The sequence below is a fragment of the Lepidochelys kempii genome, chromosome 8 (assembly GCF_965140285.1).
Source record: "Lepidochelys kempii isolate rLepKem1 chromosome 8, rLepKem1.hap1, whole genome shotgun sequence".
Taxonomy (NCBI): Eukaryota; Metazoa; Chordata; order Testudines; family Cheloniidae; genus Lepidochelys; species Lepidochelys kempii.
The window spans coordinates 50,105,790-50,128,202 of record NC_136387.1 but is presented as its reverse complement, the minus strand read 5'-3'; the positions used below and the strand labels follow the sequence as shown (position 1 = coordinate 50,128,202).

Sequence of the window (22,413 nt, the reverse complement as noted above, 5' to 3'; positions counted from 1 at the left end):
TATAATGGACATTATAAAAATGCTCACGTGAAAATACCAGCATGACCAATGTGGTATTACAGCAGTATCAACAGGACTTCATTGATAAGGTTCCACTGAAATTTTTGCTTAAAACAAGACTCAAAACCCTCTGTGTAATGCTTCTGCATTTAATTTAGTGTCCAGATCTGGTGCAGTGACTCTTCAGAGAAAAGTTGAATTTTCTGTGAAATTATTTTAGTGAAAAAATTACTAACTTTTGCAAAGAAAAGATTTTAAAATGCTTGTTTTACTTGCTTTCTTTTGCGTTCAGTGTTCTACAACCGTACTTTCCACAAGCTCCAGAATTCTCTTTCACAATCTACCATCTTGGCCATAAGCCACTCCTGGGATTTTAAAATGTAAAGATAACCATTTTTTCCTTACTTGGGATAATCAGACTCACTGATGGAACTGTTCAGATCCATCAGGCATTTCAGTATTCCAGTGCTGCCAGACTGTCTCCCTGAATCTTGGCATGCAATCGACACAACAAAGTATGTGATTTCCTGTGCTCTATATGTACTTCTACTGAGCAAGGTTGCTGGATATGTAGGTGGAAGCATGTGGTTAGGCTCAGGGGAGAGGTGAGGCTTTGGGGGGACATGGGGGCAAGTAGGGATATAAGTAGTGTGGTGACTAGAGATGTGGGGGGTAAGCAGAGTAGGGCTTGAGTGGGCATGAGGGGTTGAGCAGAACTTTGAGGAGTTAGGAGCATTTGAGCCAGGATGTGGGAGAGGGTCTGGGGCAGGGAGAGTCTTTGTCCATAAGCATGCAGGGAGCTAAGGTTGTGAGGAGACCCCAGGGTGCCTGTGCCACGACATTGGTGCTTGAAGGGCTCCCTCAGCACTGAGGCTGTAGTGCTATGCAAGAAAAAAACAAACCACACATTACAGCTAGTCGTTACAGTTCTTAATGCATGACTGGAAGGCACTCATGCTGCGCTGACGTGGCAGGTATAAGAACCTGTGTAGGATAGAAACATGGAGCCCCTGATGTACAAATGCTTTGGCACAGACATTCTGCCTGGTATGTGAGGGAGCCAAGTCAGAGCCCATGCAGAACCATTTAAGGCTTCATACCTTGTAATGTGTGCAAGCCACACTAACTCTGCTATTCGTCAGATCACGTGGCCGGTGTTCGTGGAGATACATGTGGGCTGTGAGTGGTAGAAAAGTAGTAATTAGGGTTAGGAAAGGAGCATCGATGGTTTATTGAATGATTTAAGTTTAGTTCCTTCCTTTTTTATGCAGTCTGGTAACCATAAGTGAATCTAACATATTTTTAGGTGGGAATTTTTATATATGTTGGCACCGTTACTTGGTAGGATATATGGTCCTGTCATCTTTTTGCAACTAACTTACAATTATTTGATGATAAAATTGCAGACAGACTAGTATATTCAAAGTATTAGTTTGAGTTAGAAGTGAAGGGTGAATGAAAGGAAATGATTTTTCAGTATGACAGAAATAGGGAATTCCCCTGTGGTGTTGAGACTCATGCATCTCTGTCTCATCCTTTTCTATCACAATCAGTAAATCTGTCAAAATAAAATGAGGCAGAATATAAACTACCTGGCTTTAAACTCTGTCCATGGTGAAATTTTTTAAAGTTCTCATTTTTGTATCTGTAAAACATTGCAAAAGAATGAGACTGGAAGTGACTTGTAACTACTGAGCTGTGTATCTAGCATATGTTACTAACTTGAGTTGCCCCTCTGCATGCAGAAAGGTTAGGTTCATTGGACCAATCTAGCAGATAAAGTTATATAAGGCACTTATTCCTTGTCCCCTTCGGCATTAATTCAGATGCAGGCAGTAGGCCTCATTTAAATCTTTGATCATGCAAAGGTAGGATTACCATCTTTAATAGTTTATTCTGCAAGACAAACTGAGGGTGTCGTGCATGGCATGTGTATTGCACTGTGTCTGTTTCAGATACTTTAATGTGCCACAAGTCAAGTTTGTGAGATGACACTGTCAAACTTGGGATATCTTCTGAAAAATGGGAAAGATGGCAACTTTTAACAGTTTGCCTGACTTCTAATGTGACTAATGAGCAATTGTTCTTGTTTGCATTTGTGCAAAAGTGTGTGAAGTTGAACTTCTGATTGTAGCTCTTAACATGCTAAGAGGAGAAGATCTCCATTTTCTTTCTCTCCCCCTCCCCCCACCCCTGGAAAAAAAAAGTGAAAGATTAATAGTGAGATGTTAAGGAGAAATTGAATATTTGTCATCTATACTGTACACAGCTGTTTGGATTAATACAATGCTTTACATTTTATGGACAGACACTCCTTTATCCCTATCACAAATCAGCTCTAACTAAACTTCAGTTCATCACAATGTGTCTCAATACCCAAGATATGTTTTTTTTACTTGGACCCAGTTTGTACAGGTGAAAGAAATGAGCTTTTGAGCTACACAGAGCTCTTCTTCAAACCTGAAGAGCTCTGTGTAACTCAAAATTTTGTCTTTTCCATGAACAGAAGTTGGTGCAATAAAAGATATTACCTCACCTGCCTTCTCTCTCTAATATCCTGGGACCAACAGGACTACAACAACACTGCAAACATTTATGTTTTGGTGATTAGTAGTAATATTGAACAATGTGACTTTACTCTAAAGAGTAACTCTTTTAAAATGGCATCTTGGGGTTCCATGCTTATCCTCTATTGATTCCCAGTGCAAATGTCTTTGGTTTACAAGTGAAATGATACTTTTTTCTAACGGTCAGTTTGCAAACTCAGCCAGAGTTCTGAGTCAAGCAGCATGTGTTTCCTTGTTACACCTCTGCACCCCATTCTCGTCCATGGGTTTTCTGTGGTGTAACTGGGGGAATTTGGAAACAATTCTGTTGATGATATATAGGACAACCTCACTCAGTCTTTAGCTGGGTTGTCTCTGCAGGGCAAACAGGACTAGAAAGGAAATAAGGAAACCTTATGACTCTAAATGTATGACTCTCAAATATGCACAGGAAACCAATGGACCTGTTAAGTAAAAATGTGATTCTTTTTTTTTAAAAAAAGAACTAGACAAATGCTTGGAGGATAGGTACAGCAGTGGCTAATGATCAGGATGGGCAGGGGTGGTGTCCCTAGCCTCTCTTTGCCAGAAGCTAGGAATGAGTGACAGGGAATGGATCACTTGATGATTACCTGTTCTGTTCATTCCTTCTGGGGCACCTGGCATTGGCCACTATCGGAAGACAGGATACTGGGCTAGATGGACCTTTGGTCTGACCTACTGTGGCCATTCTTATGCATAAGAGTGGGGTTCTTCTCTGTGCAAGGGGCCGGCAATCACCGCTTGTAAGGAAGACTTGCAGGAGATAGCAAGCAGGATGGACTCAGGCTGACAAACCTTAGACCCACAGAAGGGTAGATCAGATGTCATGGGGAGGATGTGTTTGAGCTCTCCAGTGCTTTATAAGAGTAAAGTGGTTAAGAAATTCCTTTCCTAAGACTGCATTCCTTGTTTTCCTGCTATGTTGTCTCTGAAGAATCTAGACTAAAAGCCCAAAGTGCCCACAGTCTGGGTGGAAGTCTGAGGGCATGTGTGTAAGTGACAGAGGCTCAGGAAGTCTAAAACACGGATTTCAGGATTTAGGTTGGTTGGAGAGCATGGTATCCCACATTCCAAGGAAGGGCATTGGATAAGTGGTCTGAGCCTGGGCGTGTGTCCTAGAGTCCAGAGCTAGAAACTGTGACTAGACTCAACCCTGATCCAGCTGGCTTGAAAGCATTGTATGACTCAACCATATAGTGGAGTACAGGGCTAGTTTGTAACTGGCTTTATGGTATTAATGTGGGCTCTTAATCTGATTGGCGAAAAGTAAACTTCAAAATGGGTTTTCCTTCAGTTTGTAAGTCAGTGTTTTACTCCAGAAGCAGAATTTAGATAGGAGAAAGTAACCCTTTATATTCATCCCTGCATATTTATTCTATCTCCTCAGTAAATACTCCCTGGGTTCTACTGATGTCTTTGTCACCAATTTACTGCAGCTTAGGCCAAGTCAGGCGAATGCACTGCCTCAGTTTCCCCAGTTGTAAAATCTGGTTAGTACTTAATTACCTAATGGGGACTTTGTGAGGCTTCATTAGCATTTGTACCAGGTCTTTGGATCCTCTGGTGAAATGTGCAATATAAATTCAAAGTATTACTTTATACTGATTGCATTGTTCATTAAATCTGCACATAGAAGTGTTTTATTGGCATTATAGAATTGAGATTTAATAATTTTAAAATATTAATGTCAAGGTTGTTAGGTCAGTTTTTAAACCTGTATCATTCACCTAATTAGAGGATGAAACTCAGCACTGGCAGAGTAGGAGAAGCAGGCGATTACAAAGCAAGCCTTTAGCTGGTCGGTGTCTGTATGCAGGAGACTTCGCTTTTAATATTTGGACCAACCTTTTGTGCCTGGTCCAAGGGAGCCTCAAGCAATGTTGAGACAGTGAATTGGGCTCCACAAAGCAGGTGGGAAAGAGCTTTGTGTAATTCAAGAACGAACCATACTAGACCCACTTAGAAACAATTTATCACTCTTCAGTGGGAGCATGCTCTGGTTGTCTTCAGCCAGAGTTCGTAGGACCATTTTTGTGTGGTCAAGAGAGAACAGGAAAGAGAAGGGGGCTTACACAGATATCTGGGCCCATGTACACTATTCAAGGTTAGCATGGTTGAGGGGCATGATTTGGTCCGCTGTATGATCCAAGACCATGTTTTAACCAGCTTGGGCTGCAACTGTGGTGTTAGCAGTTCTGCTGTAATAGCTGTGAGTGTAGTGCACATGGACCCTTTGATTTCAGATGGTTTTGTTTGGTTTACAGTGGGTCTTTAGTCTCCTGCTTTCTCTTTCCAGTTTGTGATTTCATTCAGGGCCTCAAGCTTACTCCTTATGGAGAATGTCTGAAATGTAAGCCTGTCCCAGGAGATATGGCTGTGTAGGGCTTTGGAGACCTTGTTGTGGATGAGACGGGCAGTGAAGCTCAGCATTCCCTCATATGGGGGAGTGGATTTTTCTAAATGCTGATACTGACATACATTGGTTTTAATGTCTCTGCCTGCCTGTTGGGAACTGTGCACCAGCCATTGGGCCTCTGTATTTTGTGGTGTATATAGCATAATTTGTCACCGACAAATTATTCCAGACTGAATTCCAAGTAAATTCTAGGTAAGTGCTTATTTGTATACATTTTTTTGTGTCAGAATGACTGAAATACAGAGAATTGCACCTGCTGCATAAAAATTTGAGAGGATTCCCAAATCCCACCCCCATTTTTACAGCCCCCTCCCCCTCTTATTTGCGAGCTTGAGTTTCTGTCTAGGGTTCAGAGGACCTCACAAAATGGGATAAATCAATAGCAACCTGTGGGCAGCTCCCCACACACATGCACTCAGACACGCCTTTTTGTTCCAACCAGGTCCTGAATTGCACTCTTAATCTTGCTTTTCTGAAAAACACATGCTGAAAGAAAGGTCATGCTAAGAAAAAATGATTTCACACTTGGCTGGCAAATGGCTTTCTTCTTATGTGAGTGTCTCTCATTGGAGCGAGCGTTTGACTACTTTCCACTCTGCCCCCATATGCTGTGAGTGAAGGCATAGATTTGTGTATGTATGATAGTGAATGAGCTTCCAGTTATACGGTAGACTATTGTGCTGAATTCAGCCTAAATAAAAGCAGAAAAAATGCATTAACTGTGAAATCCAAAAAAGCTCACGAAAGCTTATGCTCAAATAAATTTGTTAGTCTCTAAGGTGCCACAAGTTCTCCTTTTCTCTTTGCAGATACAGACTAACACGGCTGCTACTCCGAAACCAAAAAAGAGAGGCACTAATAAAGGGTCCCTTCAGTATAGAGGCTTTAATAAAGCAGGGATAGATGTTCCTTATGTCAAGGGATCCACATGTGGCTCAGATGGAAAATGCAGGGCAAAAAAATGCCAGAAAACATTTTTGATTTTGAGGGATTTATTTTATCTAAAGGAACATCTGAATAAGAGGTAAAGGCGTTGGTCTGCATTAAAATGGTGTGGAGGGGTTTAACAGGCTGGGAAGTGAATTTCTGCTTAGTCCACATCTCGTTTTCTATAGGACCTGCAGGTTGTGCTTGTGTTAAGATGATGAAAACACTAATTTTGAAAGCTTTCTCCTGATATAGGGTCCTGTAGAGAGTCTGTGAACTTCTGTGTGATAAAAAAAAAAACACATACACATTTGTACCAGACATGACACAAATTGGGCAACTCCCTCTATTTATTTTTACACACTCACACACTCACACGAAGATTGTCTCTCACTTTGTGAATAATTTCATTGTTAAAAATATACAGGTATCAAGTATAAACTCTTTAAAAAAAAAAAATAATATAAAAAAAAATCCCATGTTTTATATTAACAGCTGAATCTGGAAAGAGACACCTGAGTGCATTCTTGCGTTTTCTAGGCTGTTGCACATTTCTTTCCAAATAATCCAAATTTTGATCTTTCTTTGTGTTGAAGAGACTTGATCTTCACATGTGAAAAGGAAAATAATTGTCAGAATGATGTACAGAATTCATGTTAGCAGTGTTGGTCCCAGGAATTTCAGGAGACAGCATGGGTGAGGTAATATATTTTCTGCAAGTGTTTGCACATGTCCATTCCACTGTGGGTATGTATGCATTCCATGCACAGTTGTCAGGGAACTTTTTTCTCTCAACAGTACTTACTGCACTGGCCTGTGTGCCCTCTGTCATTACATGAGGCATCAAGTAGGTATACGAGTGTGGTGCTGCCCCTAATGTCTCTCAGTTCCTTCTTACCACCGGTGACTTTTGTAGGAGCAATTTCAGACTTCTTATGCCTAATTCTTCCCTCGCTCCTTTTTGTATGTTCTCTGTTACTGTTGGAAATGAGTGAGTTAGTTGAGTTAAATTTTAGTGCTGGGTTTTAGTTTTTAGATCTTTTTGATTAAAATTAATCTTTTGGTATCAGAACTCTCTCTGGGGTTTAAGTCCTGCTGGTCTTGCAACAAGCCTGTGCTGGTCAATGACCCGCATCTGTCTTGCCTGAAATGTTTGGGAGAATCCCATAGCAGTGACAAATGTCAGGTTTGTAAAGGTTTTGAGCTCCACTCAAAGATAGAGCAGCCAGGCTCAAGTGTCTGCTTAAGGGGGTAGCTTGGCTTCAATACAGAGCACTGCACCAGAGGTGTGTGAGGCTCCTTGATCCCTTTTGCCAGCACTGAAGAAAAGGCACAGGCCCTCCTCAGTTCTTTGGTACCAAAACCTGCTAGAAGATGTTCGGGGGAGAAGCTCCCCCCAGACCACTCAGTGGCTAAGAAAAAGGGATCGCTGCCTCCAGAACCTGTGCCAGGTCTGTCAGAGCCATCCCCTGAAAGATCCTTGTCCTGCTTGTCAGACACCTTTTAACAATTCCCCGAAACGCTACACAGCGCATTTCCATGGACACTACGGACTCTGCATCATCACAAAGAAACTGCCTCCAAAAGATGAACAAAAGTGCTACGCACAATACATTAGTCCCGCCCATAGGCAAAAAGTTATTTCTGTAGTTCACATGGGAGTAGTCTGGGTAGGGATCTGATTTGCAGGTCTAGGGTTCAAACCCACTGATGACCCATATTGGAGCCTCATATAGTTTCATGTGACAGAATTCCTCTTTCCAGATTCCTTTTTTTAAAAAACTGGATTATTCATACAATGAAAAAATATCCTTTTAAAGCAGGTTTTATACTGAGAAACCATCATAGTCTATTAATTATGGCATGGTGTGTAGCAAAGCATAGGTGTTCCATCATTTGACCATTTTTCACACATTTCAGTGGCTTGAGTCACACATAGGAAGGATTGAAGGTTGAGAGATAGGATGGCTAATAGCAAATGTTTTAGTGAAATGAGGGCAATCTTTCCTGAAAACTGCCTGTGGTTTCAATCTCATTGGGCAGGGGGGATGGCAAATGGCAGCCAACTTTACTTGGAACATGAATATATGTTCCAAATTAGCTGGCAGTGAGTGTTAACTATTTGCAAAGTGTGATGATAAACTAACCCTTTCTTAGTAAAATGGGTCTGGGAGGGGGGAAAGGGTCAGGCTCCAGAGAATGTTTTCATAATGGTCCCATTTGAAATTAATCTAAATAATAAGTTTAGTTGAAAATTCCCAAAATATTCAAACTTTACCCTCAGAGTGTGCTGTAAATTTGGAGAAAATGTCATCCTAAAAAAGAGGGTGAATTCTTTTAAGTGTGAAAAGTAACTGGATATAACAGTAGCAAGCACACCCGATAAAAAGGTGATCCCTGCTCCAAATGGTTACAATCGAATTAATCTTTTCAGTAAACTGTAGCTTCAGCGCATCAAACTATTTCTGACGTTCATTGCAGTGTGTAGCACCATCACAATCGGTAGCATTAAGGGCATGACTGAAATGAAAATCAAATACCTTGATATTTCCTTTGCCAAACTTTTCTTCCTCTTGTTTCTACAATCAGGGCCATGGGTGTAACATAATGTAGAAATTTTACCTTCAGTGGAAAATGTAAGTCTGACAAAACCAAACTTTAAAAGGTTAATGGCCCTTATGAAATGCCCTTGCATTATTTATGCATTTTTCTCTTGGACTTGCTAGTTTACAAGGCTGGAGAGCTTTGTTTGTTTAGACGCTCAATACAGTTCTTTCACTTCAAGTACTTTTTTTGTTCTCAATAAGACTACATTTCATGTGGTGTCTTTTGTAGTGGGTTTTTTTTAGCTACCACATTCAAAGATAATCTGTGTAATTGGTACATAAAAAATACCTTAATTTAGTATCTCATTTCAAACAGAGTAATTGAGAATGTGCTTAGAAATCAGCATCCTGGCTTTCCTATTCCTCAGACAATTTACAACTATTACTTCAGGCATATTTTTACCAGGCTGTGATATTTTGCATTTGAGTTTTGTAGACAAGGAAGAGGGGCCCTCACAGACAGGGTTATATCAAGAAAAAGAAATTATCTGCATGGTGTTTGTGTTAATCCTTTTTATTTTGAACCTCTTCAGGATAGGATCACGTTTCTAGATCATGGAGAAAACATGTGAAGCACACGTTCATAGTCCCAGGAGATCACCTTTGGCAGGATGAATAGTAATGTTCTGGGGCATTTAAGATAGCTACAGCTTGAGTTTTTTATTGATCTCTAATGGCAAAAAAAAAAAAAATTAAATTGCAGAGCTCTCCATTTCCAAGCCTGGTACTTTACCGGGTTTTGTATCCCCAACTCCTAGGAAGATTACGTGTTTCTCGGAAGGAAATATGACAGGAAGGTACTTTGGTGCATTAGCTTAGGTTTTAATCTATGGCCTCTAAAATTCTGGTTTGGGGGACAAAGCAAATGAAAAAACAGGAAAGGGGCAGGCTTTCCTCTCCTTTTTTGCTTTCTCCCAGCTCCCCCCTCCCCCCAAAATAATGGGTGTTTTATGCCTGTGGATCCAGCCTGAAGCGTTGAGGTCCCTGTCCCAGCAGCTCCAATACTAGGGACCAGTTTTTGGCAGAGCTGTACTGGGGAAGCTTAGGCAGCCACTGCCTGTGCCATGCTTGATTCTCATCAGTGCCCATCTAGTTTTCATTTTTAGGAATGCTACAACTCACCCAAACTGCCTGAGGTTGTGGGGAGGAAAGGGGGAGAGAGACTCAGTACTTGATGATTCTCTTACAACTGTCTTTCATTAATGACAAGATTGGGCACAGATGAGTGGCTATCGAGAGGCTTATTAATATGTAGCTGGGTCTGAGTGGTTGAGTGGAGCTTTCAGTCACTGTCTGAAACAGTGTTTGTCTTTGAGTACATGTCAGTGTGGATCCCACTGTATATATGCAGGCACCCAAGATCAGAATAGCAGCATCTGTTTGGGCTGCATATACACACTTGTGCTGCGTCATATTCTCAAACAAATACATAAGGGACAGGACAATTGTGACTCTCCCTCAGTTTCCCTTTACCACCTACAGCAGTGAGACAAAACCTGGTGTGTGTTTGACCTTCTAATTCTTAGCTTTGAGAATTTCTTCAAACTGCTCAAAACTTCCAGCACATTTCTAATTCTCTGAGCAATGACCACTGTGAATGCTATCATCCCATATAAACTGAACATTTATGGTCAAGCTCCCATACAGATCCCCCACCTCATCCCCCATACAGGTCTTATCAACATGGCAGATCCAAAATCGGCAGTCTTCAAGCCCTGACTGTCCTGCAATGGACTTCCATTGAAAGGTGGACAAAGCAATGGCCTCTGCTGCGTAAGAGAGTCCCATTATCCTTTCGTTCTCTGCAAGAATGTAGAAGTCACAAGACATGTGATTGCTCCCAAAGATGAAACTTCAATCTATGAAAGTCTCTTCAGGTCCTGAGGAGATGAACTTCAGAGTTCTGGTAGCAGACAAGCCAGCTTCCTCTAGCGCCATGTCTAGCAGACAAGTGATATCAAAGACCAATGCAGAGAAGATTGTGCTAAGTAAAGACACCTGAGCATATAAGTGATCTATCTTTGTGAGTCTTTGGAGTCTCTGTCTCTGTTTGGAGTAGCCCCTCTGAGTGCTAGACTTCAGTACAATGGGTCAGCGGTTCTCAACTGGGGGTCCACAGTGCCCTGGGGGGCATCAAGCCCTTTCAAGGGGACTCGTAGGCCCCCATGGCTGCAGCCCCAGTGCCCCCTGTGGGGCTAACGCCGGGAGCTGCAGGGCCAGAGCCCTGGTTTTCCCCATGGGGCAGAAGTCCTGAGCCCATGGACAGACATAGGGGGCATTGCCCCACCAAACTGCAGTGCCGTACCCAGAGCAGGGCAGTCCTGGGGGCAGCTCCACACACACACTCCTCCTCCTCCTTTCCCTGAGGCCCTCACCCCTGGCCAGGTCGGAGCTGGGAAGCTGGAGCCGGGCAATGCAGAGAGCTACTGCTTTGGCTGGTGCCATGCAGGGGGCAGCCACAGCATTCTCCTGTCATCTGCTGGTACCCAGGGTTGCAGCTACTCCTCAGCTCCCAGCCCCCTTTGACTGCTCCCTCAGCCAGTAAGGGGTGCCTGGGCAAAGGGACCTGGTTCTGGGAGGCAGAGCCTTCGGGGAGCAACAACTGTAGGGGGACCCAGCACACAGCCCCTAGCTAACCCTTCTCTGCACCTGAACTGCTCCCCTGTCCACACACAGCCCCTAGATTACCCCCCACATCTGCACACAGCCCCTAATTAACCCCCGAGCTAACCCCTGTCCACACACAGCCCCTAGCTACCCTCTGCCGGCATTGAGTGACTTTCAAACTTTGAGTTGAGTCTCTCTGCCCATCAGGCCCTCTCTTCTTCCTCTTCCCCCCCTCCTCCCCCCCCGCAAAAGAGAAGTCAAACTATGCCTATACCCAAGGGCGCTCCCTTCCCTTTCTCCCCTCTTCCCCCCTCCCCCCGCCCGCCCTGGACCCTGCAGTCTTTATAGCATGGCGGGGGCGGGGGCGCTCAGAAATGCAAAGGTTGACAATCCCTACTGTAGGTGTCAGTGTAGTGTTCACTGCCAGTGCTATCTGTGACACCAGTGGGATTGGCTTCAGTGACTTGAACCGTGTATTGTTCTCCTGAAACTCACTGAGCCTCCATTCAGTACAGGATTGGGTCATCCAGTGTGCCACCTTTCCCTTAAATCCATCTTTCTGGCTGCAGTAACCTCTGCATTGAAGGTTGGAGAGTTCCAAGTCCTTATGGCCAGACCTCCTTATACATCCTTTGAGCCACAAGATGTTTGAGATCACACCCTAGCTTTATCTCTAAGATGATATTGGAGTTTCACCTAAATTGATCAGTTACCCTATCAGTCTTCCTCCTGAAGCAACACTTGACTCCAGGAAAGAAGAGGGTACATACCTAGGACATTTCCAGAGCTTTTCTGTTACCTTGACAGAACCAAACTGTTCAGATTGTCTCCTCCTTTCTTTGTGGCTATTTGGGGCTCATCAAAAGGCAGGCCATCTCATCACAGGGAACCTCTAGTGGACCAGTGCCTTTTCCCTCCAAATGCCAGGATGCGCTTCACTAGGGCACATGCAGTTTCTTTGGCCTGTTTCAGAGAGACAGCAGTAAGGAGTAGCCCACTGACTTTTGTCAAACATTATGCCTTTGCGTGGCAGCCAGGGCCAATGCCAAGTTCAGAAGAGCTGGTAGTTCAGTTTTTGACTACTGCTGCTGACATTCCTCATTCCTACTATCCAGACAGGATACTGCTTGCCAGCCACCTGGACTGGAAGAAAAGTTACTTACCCTACAGTAACTGGTTCTCTGAGATGTTGTTGTCATGGATCCCATGACCTGCCTTCCGTCCTTGATGATCAGAGTCCACAGTAAATGCCTTTGATTTGGGAGGGAACTCAGGGATGGGGTGGGTGTCACTACCTCCCTGGCCTTTATGTCCTTGTGGTGGCACTGGGCGCACGTGAGGCCTCAATGGACACTTCTGTTCTGTTGCGTGTGTGAGGTGCATGCGCCTCTAGAGTGAGATCAAACACCTCAAAGAATTAGTTACTCTAGGGTAAGCAACAGTTCTTTATACAATTCAGTCTGGGAGAGTGGAGGTTCCTGTCCTCACAGTAAGTTGTCATGCCTTTTGATGGCATCTAAGATATGCTGATAAAGGCCATGATATGTTCTGGGCATTTTTCAAAGAACCTTAAAATTGAGTTTATGGCTCCTGTTAAGCATTAAAATCAACCCTAGAGATGGCGCAAACTGGACAACTGTTTATGTATACACAGGCAAAAAGATAGATTAAACACATGTGCATCTGTCACCAGTTGTAAATCTACAGATCACATGCCATGTGAATAATTTTTATTTCACAGCCTGCTTAGGTTTTTAATACATTGAGCATAATGGCTGTTTTATAGGCAATACAAAGGGGAAGAGAATTGCTCCTCCAGGGGATAAAAAAGTTACTTAGATTGTGCCCCCATAGAAGCAACCACAGTGCTAGAGTGCTTTGACAAGTAAGTGGCCATTTGTTCAGTGACAGACATGGTGCTAATTTCCCCTGTGTCTGCTCCTGTTTGTGTGCTGGGGATGAAAGCAGCAGATCAGTGATTATCTCAGACCCAGAGAGGAGTTCTGCTGGAAAAACAGCAGATTCTCAGGAAAGAGTGTATTTAGCTGGTAAAGCAGCCTATTGAGCCAGAGCTCATTTACAGTGGTGCCCTGACAGACTGCAGCAGCGATGCAGAATTACCAGTCATTCACAATGCAAACAAGAATCATTCACAACCAACAATCTTGCACTTATAGAATCATAGAATATCAGGGTTGGAAGGGACCCCAGAAAGTCATCTAGTCCAACCCCCTGCTCAAAGCAGGACCAATTCCCAGTTAAATCATCCCAGCCAGGGCTTTGTCAAGCCTGACCTTAAAAACCTCTAAGGAAGGAGATTCTACCACCTCCCTAGGTAACGCATTCCAGTGTTTCACCACCCTCTTAGTGAAAAAGTTTTTCCTAATATCCAATCTAAACCTCCCCCACTGCAACTTGAGACCATTACTCCTCGTTCTGTCATCTGCTACCATTGAGAACAGTCTAGAGCCATCCTCTTTGGAACCCCCTTTCAGGTAGTTGAAAGCAGCTATCAAATCCCCCCTCATTCTTCTCTTCTGCAGGCTAAACAATCCCAGCTCCCTCAGCCTCTCCTCATAACTCATGTGTTCCAGTCCCCTAATCATTTTTGTTGCCCTTCGCTGGACTCTCTCCAATTTATCCACATCCTTCTTGAAGTGTGGGGCCCAAAACTGGACACAGTACTCCAGATGAGGCCTCACCAATGTCGAATAGAGGGGAACGATCACGTCCCTCGATCTGCTCGCTATGCCCCTACTTATCAGCTCCAGCTCTTTGTACTAGATATTTGATATGTTTATGCTCCTCTCTTGTCTCCAAAAATTAGTCAGATATCTCAGGTTTCAGAGTAGCAGCCGTGTTACTCTGTATTCGCAAAAAGAAAAGGAGTACTTGTGGCATCTTAGAGACTAACCAATTTATTTGAGCATAAGCTTTCGTGAGCTACAGCTCAAGAAAGCTTATGCTCAAATAAATTGGTTAGTCTCTAAGATGCCACAAGTACTCCTTTTCAGATATCTCAGTGTAATCTAGTTGTCAGGCATTTTAGTCCCAACATTGTTTGTTTCTGTACATGTTTATCAAAGATTTTCCTTAATGACATAAGTGTCCTTGTGTTTTGGCATAATGTTCTGATGCTTTAAATTGAGAAGTTGTGGCATTCTCAGACAGTGCCAATATCAAGACTGTCCTCTTATCCAGTGTAAGAATTGAAATGGGGACTTCATTGGTTCTTTTTAGGGCATATTTTCTACACAAGTGCTTTGGCTTAGAGGGTCACAAGTGAGATGCTACCTAGAGTTCTTGCTAATCCTGTAATGGACGCTATCCAGGGATGATCAAATCCATTTGTAATGCAGTAGTCCAGTGGTTTATCAAAAGGCAACTATTGTTAGATAACTAGCTTTTTATGTTGAATAATAGATCAGTTTTTCTCTCCCTTTGTTTCAAAGCTGGTGGTCCTGCAGACGTCAGAACTTCATGATAAGGCAGTTTTTAGCCTAGTCTTGCTATGTGCTGAGCTAACAGTGTGTTCACCTCTGATGCTACAAAGTGCCAGCATCTACCAGTTTTAAACTCAGCTGGTTTAGGCAAGCTGTTTTCCTCCAACTCTCACACAGAATGCAAGTGTATAATGCTCCTTTGAAGTGGGGATATTCTGTTCACTGAGATTATTAAAAATGTATTTGTGAAGTGATAGGATAATTAAACCCAATTCATTTGAGGATGAATACCTTTTCTGAGACCGATCTTTCCATTTATCTTGCTGCTTCTAATAGCTGTTGCTTTTAGACCAAGCAGTTTGGCAGTAAACACTACAATTGCTGGTATTGCATGGCTAGAAAAGAAGGAATGTAGGAGACCATTCTGAGAAGTGTGATTCTGCCTCTTTGAGTTCTTTTTCAGGGTTCTTCCTCCCTCCAGGAGTTATTTCTTTTAACTTATTGATAATCTCTCTCCTTTTTGCCTTTCTTTTTGGATCTTTCCCGTACCTTGTCTCCCGCCAAAGCATCTGAAGTGGGTGGACTTGAGTGTGTAGGAGACAGCAGGCACGCTCCCATCCAGAGCCTGCAATTTGGGAACTTAATATTCCTGGGGATCTACCAGACTGGTGAAGCAGGCCATATAAATAGACAACCGAGGTGTGCCTAGTTTGACTCTCTATACCAATGGTTCTCAGCCCGTGGACCACTTACAGCCCAATCAGCACACAGCTGCGGCCCATGTGACATCCTCAGGGCCACATAGGTAGTATGCATGTGGATGCGGTTCACGTAACACATAATGAGCTGCATATGCAGCCCACAGTGGTAAATAGGTTGAGAACCACTTCTCTATACATGCCTGAGAGAGGTACCTACATCAAATATCTCTAGCATAGAATCATAGAATATTAGGATTGGAAGAGACCTCAGGAAGTCATCTAGTCCAATCCCCTACTCAAAGCAGGACCAATACCAACTAAATCATCCCAGCCAAGGCTTTGTCAAGCTGGGCCTTAAAAAAAAATCTAAGGATGGAGACTCCACCACCTCCCTAGGTAACCCATTCTAGTGCTTCACCACCCTCCAAGTGAAATAGTTTCCTAATATTCAACCTAAACCTCCTCCACTGCAACTTGAGACCATTGCTCCTTGTTCTGTCATCTGCCACCACTGAGAACAGCCGAGCTCCATCCTCTTTGGAATCCCCCTTTCAGGTAGTTGAAGGCTGCTATCAAATCCCCCCTCACTCTTCTCTTCTGCAGACTAAATAACCCCAGTTCCCTCAGCCTCTCCTCGTAAGTCATGTGCCCCAGACCCCTAATCATTTTTGTTGCCCTCCGCTGGACTCTCCAATTTGTCCACATCCCTTCTGTAGTGGGGGTGGGACCAAAACTGGACGCAGTACTCCAGGAGTGGCCTCACCAGTGCTGAATAGAGGGGAATAATCACTTCCTCGATCTGCTGGCAGTGCTCTACTAATACAGCCCAATATGCTATTGGCCTTCTTGGCAATGAGGGCACACTGCTGACTCATCCAGCTTCTCATCCACTGTAATCCCCAGGTCCTTTTCTGCAGAACTGCTGCTTAACAGACAGTCCCCAGCCTTTAGCGGTGCATGGGATTCTTCCTTCCTAAGTGCAAGATTCTGCACTTGTCCTTGTTGAACCTCCTCAGATTTCTTTTTGACCAATGCTCCTCCAGTTTTGTCTAGGTCACTCTGGACCCTATCCCTACCCTCCAGCTTATCTACCTTTCCCCCCAGTTTAGTGTCATCTGAGAACTTGCTGAGGGTGCAATTAATCCCATCATTCAGATAACTGATAAAGATGTTGGACAAAACCAACCCCAGAACCGACCCCTGGGGCACTCCGCTTGATGCCGGCTGCCAACTAGACGTGGAGCCATTGATCACTATTCGTTGAGCCCGACAATCTAGCCGCCTTTCTATCCACCTTATAGTCCATTCATCCAATCCATACTTCTTTAATTTGCTGGCAAGAATACTGTTGGAGACCATATCAAAAGCTTTGCTAAAGTTAAGGTATATCGTGTTCACTGCTTTCCCCATATTCACAGAGCCAGTTATCTCATCATAGAAGGCAATCAGGTGGGTAGGCATGACTTGCCCTTGGTGAATCCATGTTGACTGTTCATGATCACCTTCCTCTCCTCCAAGTGCTTCAAAATGGATTCCTTGAGGACCTGCTCCATGATTTTTCCGGGGACTGAAGTGAGGCTGACTACTCTGTAGTTCCCCGAGTGTTCTCTCTTCCCTTTTTTAAAGATGGGCACTCTATTTGCCTTTTTCCAATTGTCCGGAACCTCCCATGATCACCACAAATTTTCAGAGATAATGACCGATGGCTCTGCAAACACATCAGCCAACTCCCTCAGCACCCTTGGATGCATTAGATCTGGACCCATGGACTTGTGCACATCCGGCTTTTCTAAATAGTCCTTAACCTGTTCTTTCACCAATCAGGGCTGCTTACCTCCTCCCCATACTGTTTCCTAGTGCAGCAGTCTGGGAGCTGACCTTGTCTGTGAAGACTGAGGCAAAAAAAAGCATTGAGTACTTCAGCTTTTTCCACATCATCTGTCGCTGTGTTGCCTCCCCCATTCAGTAAGGGTACCACACTTTCCCTGACCATCTTCTTGTTGCTAACATACTTGTAGAAACCCTTCTTGTTACCCTTCACATCCCTTGCTAGCTGCAACTCCAGTTGTGCCTTGGGCTTCCTGATTACACCCCTGCATGCTCTAGCAATATTTTTATACTCCTCCCTAGTCATCTGTCTGAATTTCCACTTCTTGTAAGCTTTCTTTTTGAGTTTAAACTCATTGAAGATTTCACTATTAAGCCAAGCTGGTCACCTGCCATATTTGCTATTCTTTCTGCACTTTGGGATGGTTTGTTCCTACGGCTTCTTTTAAAATACAGCTAGCACTCCTGGACTCCTTGCCCCCTCATATTAACTTCCCAGGGGATCCTGCCCATCAGTTCCCTAAGGGAGTCAAAGTCTGCTTCTGAAGTTCAGCATCCTTCAGGCCAGAGCCAAAGTCCTCTGATTCTCTTCCTTTTGAACTGCTGTATTTTCTGACCCTTCTGATTTGTGTGTGAGAAGCTGTTGTATTCCTCTTTTTATTTTCTATTTCAGATTTCTTGGCTGTTTAATTGGGCATGTTGTCTTAGTTGGAGGGTTTTGGAGTCATGTTAATTATTCAGTTCAGTTTGGTTTCGTTTAGGCACCAGAGACCTTTGTATACATATTGCCAAGAGATAAGTGATGATTATACTACTTGTCTTCTTCAGAGGCGTATTGTGACGATTAATTTGTTTGTAATTTACTTTCAAGATTTAAATGTCTGTGCAAGCACTAAGGATTGTTGCTTCCTAATTCTTCAAGTTTATGTAATCTTTCATAATAAGATTTCTGGCCACAAAAGCCCAACAGAAATGGCAGGAGTTAAATTCCTTTGAAATCAGACAAGTGTTTAATATTTAAAATCAGTCCCCTACTCTATGCCCCCTCTGAACCCGCATTGCAAACTTTGATGGCTCCTCTTCTTTTTCAGGAATCCAATGTGCTCATCGCTGCTAACAGCCAGGGTACAATTAAGGTAAGTTATTTCCTGCATCTCCATTTTTAAACACTTGAATCCATTCTGAGGGGGCAAGGTCATAACTCTGCAGCCAGAAGAAGCCGTTAAGAGGTCATCCCATCTGTGGGTGTTTGTAGCTTCAGCGATGCATTTGCCTGTGGCACAAGCTGGAGAGGAGAATAAAATGAACTGAAAGCAGAGAAGCCAAGTTAGGAGGCAGGTGTGAAAAGGTGGTGGCAACTGTCCAGCAGCCACTGTGCTGTTGCCAGTGCTCAGGGGCTCTCTGCAGCACACGAGAGACACCGACATGGAGCGGGAAAGCTTGAAACATTTTGCAGTATGTTACCCTTGAGATTAGCCATGTAATGCTGTTCTTTTTTCACATAGGGGTTGTGTTCCTGTACTAACGCATAGGCTCCGTGTTTCATTTGCCATAAAAGCCATTAGAGTTTTGTCATCAATCCAAAAGTGACTGTGGCTTTACTACTGAAGTGCAAGACTTTAATTTAATGTTGTGCCGCTCGCACGCATGCACGTGCATATGCATTCATGTTTGTATGCTAATCTCTATGGCTATGAGCCACAAATTGAGGAGGCTTTATCTTAACACCTTGGTGTTAGCCCAGCAGTTCTCAAGCTGTGGGTCGCGTTGCCATTTTAATAGGGTTGCCAGGGCCAGCATTAGACTTGCTGGGACCAAGAGCTGAAGCCTAAGTTCCACCCCCACGCAGGGCTCAGGCTGTGACCCCCTCATCCCCCACCCGAGGCGGCGGGCTCCACCCCATTCCTGGGGTCATGTAGTAACTTTGTTGTCAGAAGTGGGTCATGGTGCAATGAAGTTTGAGAACCCCTGTGTTAGCCAAATGCAGTCCTTTGGCTACTACCACTGAGTTAGGGTGCCGTAATGAATCATGCTGAAATCCAAACTCTCAGCAATAAGAACTGATATTCCAAACGAGCACATGCTCCACTCACCTTTTTTCATTCCTAGCACAGAAATGTGTGCCTACAGACAACAGCTTGCAAAACTCGACTGGCTGCCTCTTGCATGAAGAGGCTAGTGTTCAACAATCCTTGAACTTGCTCAGAGATCTCCTTCCCTTTCCCATAGGAACTGTGTGTGGCATGACGGCTAATTAGAACTGCAAACTTACCTTTTAAACTTAAATTTAAAGTCAGATTTCTTAAAATGTCAAAATTTGAGTTCAGTCTCCAGCAAGATAGTAAACAGGATGCTAGGTTGATAGCTGTGATTTGGTCTCCAGTCCTCAGGACCTCTCTCTTCACAGGCAGTCTGTAAATGAATCTGTCCCTGGTACTTTATCACCAAATGGTGATGCTGACACTCTTTGCTTGTTGTCGACCTGGTTGTTCCATGAACCTCAGAATTTGCACGCTTTCCACTTTCTGATTGTCAGAACTACACGTCATAGCTCATGCCACACAGACTGGCCCCAGAGCGTGATCAGCAACATTAGCCTCCATTGGGACATAATCCCCTTAGCCCTAGAGGCTTGGTGCCTAAATGGCTTTGTAGTCAAGCTCTAGCCTTTTCTTGTAGTTGTTGATTAGTGTTTCACAATCCATTTTCAAACTACCCAAAGGTTTCCACCCCTCGAGAGACCTGGGTTCCTTTCCTTCCGTGCAACCAAGTCACTATGACCTTCAGTGACCACTCTAGTTCTCTGGCAAAACCTGACTGGACTTAATAGTCCTGATATTTTTATGTTAAAAACAAAAAACAGGGGAATTGAATAGGAAAAATTTCACCTCTCAATTCATTCTTATTAATCAGAAAGAAGCCCCCACCCCAAAAGGCCCCAGTGATGTGTGGTTGTTTTTTTTTCTTTGCAGGGCATTTTTAACTGTTAAAGTATTCTGCATTAGCTCCCTGGTAACCCCTGCTGCAGTAGTATGTTGCATCTGCTGTCTTTTGCTCCTGGGTGATTCATTTAGTATGGTTGCAATTTGTTGTTCATTACTTCAATCAGTTCCCTGTTAGTGAAATTGGTGACACACACAGAGGTGTATGACATCCTTAAGTGAATCCAGCAACAGGGAAAAATTGGTTGTAAAGAGGAGATTTTGCATATACACCTAGCTTGTTAGTTAATGAAGATATGAAGAGAAATGTGTAAACAGTGACAGAATTCTGGTGTTGCCTTTTTTAATTGGTGGTCAGTGGGATGGGACCAGGTTTAGGAAGAATTAATAGGGACTCCATCGGTTGCTAAGCTGATGAGTACCCACACAGCTTTGCACAATGTGCAAACTGTATGCTGTTGTGGGAAGTTCTGCCTTCCAGGGCCCCAGATCATGGTGCTGGCAGAGCTTGGAAGAGTTAGTTCTTGCATGTCTGAACAGAAGGGTCTGCTGTCTCCATCAGTGCACCAGAAAGTCACTAGATTGAAAGTGCTCATTTGGAGCAAAGAAGATGAGAGGTGATTGGACAGTCTTGCATCATGTCGTGATATATCAGAACATAATGTATGCCATTTTAAAAAACAAAAGGCATGCAAGTGTTGCTTGCCAGGACCCAAGGCCCTTCAGTGACACTACTCTATGCTGGAGAACAAAAGGAAGGGAGGCAGAGTGATGTAGGAGATAATGAACACAGTAAATCTCTGTTCTAATTGCTTGTTTGCTCCCATTTTTTCACCAGGTACTGGAGCTGGTATGAAGTGTTTTCTCTCAAGGCGTGAGGTACTTGGTCCTGCCGACATGCTACAGCTTTCATTTGGGATCCTCAGTGGGGCAAGAAACCAGAACCACCTTGATATTCCTCTCCACAGTCGTCATGTTTGGTTGGTTTTTTTTGTTGTTGTTTTTTTCCATTTACGGACCCTATAGGACCTTTTGAAACACTGGGAACACCAGTGAACTGTCTGCCATCAAGGTTAACTCCACAGACTTTGCTGCTGCTTGTATGGTTGTCTAATTTTTATGATAGGGAAACAAATTCTTTTAAATAAAAACAAATAACAAAAAGGAATAATAAAGATTATTGAGCCACAAGGTGAAGCTGGAAGATTCTCTCTTGTTGCATATGGGAACAGATTTACTTGGGAAGGGAGCTAACAGGACCACAAAAGGGCTGTACTATGGAATCTCACACTTCTGGGTTACCTTACCTGGGGTTTTCTTTCATCCCCACAGGGGAAAAAAAAATCTCTGAGCCTTACCGGGACATCGAAGCAGTTTGCTTTTAGAGCGTAAGATGTATGTGGTTTAGTTGTGTGTTGGTTTTTTAGATGCATTCAGTGTTCATGAAAATTGCCAGGTTGACAGTTCTGGAGACTGAAGTCCTCCAGATATCAATAGGAAAGTGGCAGCTTCCCCCTGCCCCTTCCAATATGCCTCAACCTTGACCTGGAGGGACTGCTTGTAAGGATGGGGTCGTTCTGTCTCCGTGCCCACAAAATCCTTGGCGCCTCTGCAGCCTGCCAACAAAACAAGGGTACCAACTGTGACGTGGACATCTCTTGACTGTGAACTGGACTGACTCCACCAAACTATTTCTCATAGGCCACCAGACTGCCATCAGCTAACAACTTCCTGCACTGCTGAGTGGGGCTGGATTTGAATCATTCAAATAGAGGTGAAAGGCTCCAGATCCTGTTACCAGAGCTCTGCTGTCATATCCAATCTGCCACGTGGCCTGTTGTTTGTCCCCAGTTCATATCATGTGGGGAAACCAAGCATTCTGAATGTTGTAATGAGGGGGGAATTTAATTGATTGTAGTGTGTTTCAAAGCCGCGACACAGGAGCTTTATTTTTAATAACCAGGCTTACACTTAATTGTACATATGGAGAGGGGGAATAAACCATCGTGCTGAGTGTTAAGTTGTTACTTTGTGAGGGGTCAAGAAGATAAAACACATTTTCATGCATGACAATAATACAGAGCTGTTAGTAACACTACCCCAGTGTAAGTTTAAAGTTGAATTAGAAGGTATACCGTTTTATCTGTTTCCACTCTTATCTGCCTGAAGACTTGCTGTGTGCATAGTGATGCCGAATGGAAATATTTTATTTACAAACATCTCACTTGAATTCACTTTGGTCCCACATTCAACTTCTCCTTTCAGTCTGGGAGTACCACATGGGTGCTGGGCTTCACTTGGTAGAAGGGAGAGTCTTGCATTCTTTCCCATCCCATTTGGGAACTAGTGTTGCCCG

At 43.6% G+C, this 22,413-nt stretch overlaps 1 protein-coding gene across 2 annotated transcripts in view; it reads left to right on the top strand.

The window, feature by feature from the left end:
* The window catches only part of COP1 (COP1 E3 ubiquitin ligase), a 228,633-nt gene extending 206,556 nt beyond the window's left edge, over positions 1-22,077 (top strand). For both annotated transcript variants that reach the window (XM_073356470.2, XM_073356469.2), the window contains exons 19-20: positions 18,207-18,251; positions 20,896-22,077. In XM_073356470.2, the coding sequence (XP_073212571.1) occupies positions 18,207-18,251; positions 20,896-20,913 (63 nt within the window). In that variant the 3' untranslated portion in view covers positions 20,914-22,077. The remainder of the gene's footprint in view (positions 1-18,206; positions 18,252-20,895) is intronic.
* Positions 22,078-22,413: the final 336 nt, after the last annotated feature.